Raw genomic sequence first — 7500 nt, 5'->3', positions numbered from 1 at the left:
CTCCCTCCCTCCCTCCCTCCCTCCCTCCCTCCCTCCCTCCCTCCCTGCCTGCCTGCCTGCCTGCCTGCCTGCCTGCCTCCCTCCCTCCCTCCCTCCCTCCCTACCTCCCTCCCTCCCTCCCTCCCTGCCTGCCTGCCTGCCTGCCTGCCTGCCTGCCTGCCTGCCTGCCTGCCTGCCTGCCTGCCTCCCTCCCTCCCTCCCACCCTCCCTGCCTCCCTGCCTCCCTCCCCCCTGCCTCCCTGCCTGCCTGCCTCCCTCCCTCCCTGCCTCACTCCCTGCATGCCTCCCTCCCTCCCCCCTGCCTTCCTCCCTCCCTCCCTCCCTGCCTGCCTGCCTGCCTGCCTGCCTGCCTGCCTGCCTGCCTGCCTCCCTCCCTCCCTCCCTCCCTCCCTCCTGCCTGCCTGCCTGCCTCCCTCCCTCCCTCCCTTCTGGCCTCCCTCCCTCCCTCCCTCCCTCCCCCCCCCTCCCTCCTCCCTCCCCCTCCCTGCCTGCCTGCCTGCCTGCCTGCCTGCCTGCCTGCCTGCCTGCCTGCCTCCCTCCCTCCCTCCCTCCCTCCCTCCCTCCTCCTCCCTCCCTCCCTCCCTCCCTGCCTGCCTGCCTGCCTGCCTGTCTCCCTGCCTGCCTGCCTGCCTGCCTGCCTGCCTGCCTGCCTGCCTGCCTGCCTGCCTGCCTCCCTCCCTGCCTGCCTGCCTGCCTGCCTGCCTGCCTGCCTGCCTGCCTCCCTCCCTCCCTCCCTCCCTGCCTGCCTGCCTCCCTCCCTCCCTGCCTGCCTGCCTGCCTCCCTGCCTCCCTCCCTCCCTCCCTGCCTCACTCCCTGCCTGCCTCCCTCCCTCCCTCCCTGCCTGCCTGCCTGCCTGCCTGCCTGCCTCCCTCCCTCCCTCCCTGCCTGCCTGCCTCCCTCCCTGCCTGCCTGCCTGCCTGCCTGCCTGCCTGCCTGCCTCCCTCCCTCCCTCCCCTCCCTCCCTCCCTCCCTCCCTCCCTGCCTGCCTCCCTCCCTCCCTCCCTCCCTCCCTCCCTGCCTGCCTGCCCGCCCGCCCCCCTCCCTGCCTGCCTGCCTGCCTGCCTGCCTGCCTGCCTCACTCCCTGCCTGCCTCCCTCCCTCCCTCCCTCCCTCCCTCCCTCCCTGCCTGCCTGCCCGCCCGCCCCCCTCCCTCCCTGCCTGCCTGCCTGCCTGCCTGTCTCCCTGCCTGCCTGCCTGCCTGCCTGCCTGCCTGCCTGCCTGCCTGCCTGCCTGCCTGCCTGCCTCCCTCCCTCCCTCCCTCCCTGCCTGCCTGCCTCCCTCCCTCCCTGCCTGCCTGCCTGCCTCCCTGCCTCCCTCCCTCCCTCCCTGCCTCACTCCCTGCCTGCCTCCCTCCCTCCCTCCCTGCCTGCCTGCCTGCCTGCCTGCCTGCCTCCCTCCCTCCCTGCCTGCCTGCCTCCCTCCCTGCCTGCCTGCCTGCCTGCCTGCCTGCCTGCCTGCCTGCCTCCCTCCCTCCCTCCCTCCCTCCCTCCCTCCCTCCCTGCCTGCCTCCCTCCCTCCCTCCCTCCCTCCCTCCCTCCCTCCCTGCCTGCCTGCCCGCCCGCCCCCCTCCCTGCCTGCCTGCTTGCCTGCCTGCCTGCCTCACTCCCTGCCTGCCTCCCTCCCTCCCTCCCTCCCTCCCTCCCTCCCTCCCTCCCTCCCTCCCTCCCTCCCTCCCTCCCTCCCTCCCCTCCCCCTGCCTGCCTGCCTGCCTGCCTGCCTGCCTGCCTGCCTGCCTGCCTGCCTGCCTGCCTGCCTGCCTCCCTCCCTCCCTCCCTCCCTCCCTGCCTGCCTCCCTCCCTGCCTGCCTGCCTGCCTGCCTGCCTGCCTCCCTCCCTCCCTGCTCCTGCCTGCCTGCCTGCCTGCCTCCCTCCCTCCCTCCCTCCCTGCCTGCCTGCCTGCCTGCCAGCCTGCCTGCCTGCCTGCCTGCCTGCCTGCCTGCCTCCCTCCCTCCCTCCCTCCCTGCTTCCTTTCCTCCCTCCCTACCTGTCTCCCTGCCTGCCTGCCTGCCTGCCTGCCCACCTCCCTCCCTCCCTCCCTCCCTGCCTGCCTGCCTGCCTGCCTGCCTGCCTGCCTGCCTGCCTGCCTGCCTGCCTGCCTGCCTGCCTGCCTGCCTGCCTGCCTGCCTGCCTCCCTCCCTCCCTGCCTGCCTGCCTGCCTGCCTGCCTGCCTGCCTGCCTGCCTGCCTCCCTCCCTCCCTCCCTCCCACCCTGCCTGCCTGCCTGCCTGCCTGCCTGCCTGCCTGCCTGCCTGCCTGCCTGCCTGCCTGCCTCCCTCCCTACCTCCCTCCCTCTGCTCTGGAGACACATGTGGAACAGTTTACTTTAATGGAACTCTAAATTAGTGGTGGTTTGAAGCTGCCTGCAGCACTAGAGTGTAATTAACTGGCTCTGTTGAAAGAGAAAGAGTCAGAAAGAGAGGAGAGGAGAGAGAGAGAGAGAAAGAGAGGGCAGTGTGTGTGTGTGTGTGTGTGTGTGTGTGTGTGTGTGTGTGTGTGTGTGTGTGTGTGTGTGTGTGTGCATGCGTGTGCATGTGAATGTGCGTGTGCCTTTTTATATGTGTGCTAGTATGTGAAAGATTTCTGTGTTTTCTGGGCAGACAGCCACCACTTAGTGCCCCCCAGTGGCCAGACTGTCACTGTGCCTGCATCTCAATTCAATTCAATTCAAGGGTCTATTGGCATGGGAAACACATGTTAACATTACCAAAGCAAGTGAAGTAGATAATATACAAAAGTGAAATAAACAGTAAAAATGAACAGTAAACATTACACTTACAGAAGTTCCAAAATAATAAAGACATTACAAATGTCATATTATGTATATATGCAGTGTTGTAACGATGTGCAAATGGTTAAAGTACAAAAGGGAAATAAATAAACATAAATATGGGTTATATTTATGGGTCATGTTTGTTCTTCACTGGTTGACCTTTTCTTGTGGCAACAGGTATGATATGAGAGTTTATCAAAATCGGGTTTGTTTTCAAATTCTTTGTGGGCCTGTGTAATCTGAGGGAAATATGTGTCTCTAATATGGTCATACATTTGGCAGGAAGTTAGGAAGTGCAGCTCAGTTTACACCTCATTTTGTGGGTAGTGTCCACATAGCCTGTCTTCTCTTGAGAGCCAGGTCTCCCTACGGCGGTCTTTCTCAATAGCAAGGCTATGCTCACTGAGTCTGTACATAGTCAAAGCTTTCCTTAAGTTTGGGTCAGTCACAGTGGTCAGGTATTCTGCCACTGTGTACTCTCTGTTTAGGGCCAAATAGCATTCTAGTTTGCTCCGTTTTTTGTTACTTCTTTCCAATGTGACAAGTAATTATCTTGTTGTTTTCTCATGATTTGGTTGGGTCTAATTGTGTTACTGTCCTGGGGCTCTGTGGAGTCTGTTTGTGTTTGTGAACAGAGCCCCAGGACCAGCTTGCTTAGGGGACTCTTCTCCAGGTTCATCTCTCTGTAGGTGATGGCTTTGTTATGGGAGGTTTGGGAATCGCTTCCTTTTAGGTGGTTGTAGAATTGAACGGCTCTTTTCTGGATTTTGATCATTAGCGGGTATCGACCTAATTCTGCTCTGCATGCATTATTTGGTGTTCTATGTTGTACACGGAGGATATTTTTGCAGAAATCTGCATGCAGAGTCTCAGTTAGGTGTTTGTCAAATTTTGTGAATCTTTGTTGGTGAGTGGACCAAAGAAAAGCACATTTTATGTCCATTAAAATAACATCAAATTGATCAGAAATACAGTGTAGACATTGTTAATGTTGTAAATGACTATTGTAGCTGGAAAGAGCTTCTTTTTTAATGGAATATCTACACAGGCGTACAGAGGCCCATTATCAGCAACCATCACTCCTGTGTTCCAATGGCACGTTGTGTTAGCCTATCCAAGTTTATAATTTTAAAAGGCTAATTAATCATTAGAAAACCCTTTTGCAATTATGTTAGCACAGCTGAAAACGGTTGTGCTGATTAAAGAAGCAACAAAACTGGCCTTCTTTAGACTAGTTGAGTGTCTGGAGTATCAGCATTTGTGGGTTCGATTACAGGTTCAAAATGTACAGAAACAAAGACCTTTCTTCTGAAACTCATCAGTCTATTCTTGTTCTGAGAAATGAATGCTATTCCATGCAAGAAATTGCCAAGAAACTGAAGATCTCGTACAGCGCTGTGTACTACTCCCTTCACAGAACAGCGCAAACTGGCTTTAACCAGAATAAAAAGAGGTGTGGGAGACCCCGGTGCACAACTGAGCAAGAGGACAAGTACATTGGAGTGTCTAGTTTGATAAACAGATGCCTCACAAGTCCTCAACTGACAGCTTCATTAAATAGTACCCGCAAAACACCAGTCTCAACGTCAACAGTGAAAAGGTGACTCTGGGATGCTGGCCTTCTAGGCAGAGTTGCAAAGAAAAAGCCATATCTCAGACTGGCCAATAAAAATAAAATATTAAGATGGGCAAAAGAACACAGACACTAGACAGAGGAAGATTGGAAAAAAGTGTTATGGACAGACAAATCTAAGTTTGAAGTGTTCGGAGTTCCCATAATCACAGCGAAGAACATTCGTGAGACGCAGAAAAAATGAAACGATGCTGGAGGAGTGCTTCTGTCAAGCATGGTGGAGGCAATGTGATGGTCTGGGTGTGCTTTGGTGGTGGTAAAGTAGGAGATTTGTACAGGGTAAAAGGGATCTTGAAGAAGGAAGGCTATCACTCCATTTTGCAACGCCATGCCATACCCTGTGGATGGTGCTTAATTGTTGCCAATTTCCTCCTACAACAGGACAATGACCCAAAGCACAGCTCCAAACTATGCTATAACTATTTAGGGAAGAAGCAGTCAGTTGGTATTCTGTCTATAATGGAGTGGCCAGTCAACCCTATTGAGCTGTTGTGGGAGCAGCTTGACTGTATGGTACGTAAGAAGTGCCCATCAAACCAATCCAATTTCTGGGAGGTGCTTGAGGAAGCATGGGGTGAAATCTCTAGAATGCCAAAGGTCTGCAAGGCTGTAATTGCTGCAAATGGAGGATTCTTTAACGAAAGCAAAGTTTGAAGGACACAATTATTATTTCAATAAAAAAATCATTATTTATAACCTTGTCAACGTCTTGACTATATTTCCTATCATTTTGCAACTCATTTCATCTATGTTTCCATTGAAAACAAGGACATTTCTAAGTGACCCCAAACTTTTGAACGCAAGTGTCTCTGTCTCTGTCTCTCCCTCAATTCAATTCAATTCAAGGGTCTTTATTGGCATGGGAAACATGTGTTAACATTGCCAAAGCAAGTGAAGTAGATAATATACAAAAGTGAAATAAACAATAAAAATGAACAGAAAACATTACACATTACACTCTGTCTGTCTGTCTGTCTGTCTGTCTGTCTGTCTGTCTGTCTGTCTGTCTGTCTGTCTGTCTGTCTGTCTGTCTGTCTGTCTGTCTGTCTGTCTGTCTGTCTGTCTGTCTGTCTGTCTGTCTGTCTGTCTGTCTGTCTGTCTGTCTGTCTGTCTGTCTGTCTGTCTGTGCAGTACTGCATTCTGCTCAGTTCAGCAATTCAGCCTCAGATCTGAATTTTTCCCTCTTTTGTTTCTGTCCTGTATTCGTTACCCAGAGTTTTCCTCAGTCTTGACTCTGTTTCCCCCTTGTTCACAATTCACAGCCGTTCCAAAACAAGCATCTCTATCTGAATTCCTTGGCTGTGCTGTTTCAAAAACAAGCATCTGACACCAACCACTCATAAAATGACTCTGGGTGCACAGCGCTAAGCTCCGAGATAGAGATAGAGACTTTATGGCACTCTTCCAGCGACAAGACTGTCTACTGTACTTGTGTGCTTTACTTTACCTGGGGCTGAGGAGGAGGGTGTATACAGGCTGGAGCTGATAAACTAGATGGGTACATTGGGCTGACTCAAGTAAAAGAAAGATGGAGAGAGTTAGAAATTGAGGAATATACATAAGCACTTAGGCAGGCAACCATTGGGCTTCTCTCTTTTTATTTCTCTCTCTCTCACTCTCTCTCTTTCTCCGTGCCTCATATGTTGAATCCTGTGTCTAGGCTTTTGGTCCTGGGGGATCGAGGCAGAGGGCAGAGAGGCTGCTGTGAGGCAGAGAGTGAGGCAGAGAGAGAGGGAGAAAGAGAGAGGCAGGGGAGACAGAGAGAGAGGGAGAAAAGGCAGGCTGCTGCTCAGGAGAGAGGCAGCAGATAAGAAGAAATTGAGAGCAACAGGAAGAGGGAGAGGCAGAGAGCTGTGAGGCAGAGAGTGCGGCAGTGAGGCAGAGAGCTGTGAGGCAGAAAGCTGTGAGGCAGAGAGCTGTGAGGCAAAGAGTTGTGAAGCAGATAGCTGTGAGGCAGTAAGGCATAGAGCTGTGAGGCAGTGAGGCAGAGAGCTGTGAAGCAGTGAGGCAGAGAGCTGTGAGGCAGAGAGGCAGAGAGCTGTGAGGCAGAGAGGCAGGCTGCTGTGCTTGGTTGGCAGAATGAACAGAGAGCCTCTTTATTGTGGAGTTCTGCTGATTTAAATCATATGGCATAGCCTGGAATCACGGCAAAATTATGGAAGCCTTTCAAAACTGCACAAACAAGTGCCCCCCTCCCTCCCTCCCTCCCTCCCTCCCTCCCTCCCTCCCTCCCTCCCTCCCTCCCTCCCTCCAGTTAACTTTTTTGAAACTACTTATTTTATTTTCTTCAGTCCGTTTTTTTGCTCTTCCTTCTACTACTCACTCTTCAACTCTCACAGTTTCTCATATCTTTCTGTGTTGATATGTCACTCTTCAACTCTCACAGTTTCTCATATCTCTCTGTGTTGATATGTCACTCTTCAACTCTCACAGTTTCTCATATCTCTCTGTGTTGATATGTCACTCCCCCCCCCACATACCTGTTTTTACCATTGTGTTGTAGTTTGCACATCCCCCTGAAATTGCTTGTTTGGAACAAACTGTTCAGTGTTCCAGAAATATAAATCCTCAGAGTTGATGTAAGGTGAACAGTGTTTGTAGAAAATATAGAACATTTGGACAAAACTCCAAATGTTATCATTACATAATGTGACAACATGATGAAGTAGTTATTCTTCATTGTGTAGATCGGAAAAACAATGTTCCTCTTTTTGTGTGTCTTCTGATAGATGCGTCGTATGATCATTCCAACCAGAACTCTCCTGAACCAACCAGAAGCTGTGCCCCTCATCCCCTCCAGCACCCTGATAGGCTGCCTCTGGAAGAATTTTCCAGGGTCTTCCAGGTGGTGTGTGCCTGATATTCCCCAGCTCAACGGCCTGAGACAGAGGGTCTGTCTGGGATACCACCAGCCTTCTGGGTACTCCTCTCCTCTCTGTTTCCATGGCTACCAACAGGGAGCGGCAGGTGGGTCACATGACAGGGTTTCCACCGGCTGTCTACCCATTTGCCTTCAACTCCATGCGGAACCACTCCCCCTTCGACCTGCTGGCCAATAGCAGACTGTTTGGGAGGTTCAGCACAGACCTCCCTAAAGA

The 7500-nt window shown here is 53.1% G+C and overlaps 1 protein-coding gene across 1 annotated transcript in view; it reads left to right on the top strand.

Moving 5' to 3' along the window:
• Positions 1-7500, top strand: part of LOC106572508 (retinoic acid receptor gamma-A) — a 122044-nt gene that overhangs the window by 19998 nt on the left and 94546 nt on the right. The window contains exon 2 of the mRNA XM_045696298.1: positions 7132-7500. This exon is cut by the window's right edge and continues 14 nt beyond it. Coding sequence (XP_045552254.1) covers positions 7346-7500 — 155 coding nt within the window. The 5' untranslated portion in view covers positions 7132-7345. The remainder of the gene's footprint in view (positions 1-7131) is intronic.

This window comes from Salmo salar, chromosome ssa15, assembly GCF_905237065.1.
Source record: "Salmo salar chromosome ssa15, Ssal_v3.1, whole genome shotgun sequence".
In the NCBI taxonomy this organism is placed as follows: domain Eukaryota; kingdom Metazoa; phylum Chordata; class Actinopteri; order Salmoniformes; family Salmonidae; genus Salmo; species Salmo salar.
Note: the sequence above shows the minus strand (reverse complement) of the source record. Positions and strands in the feature narration are given on the sequence as shown.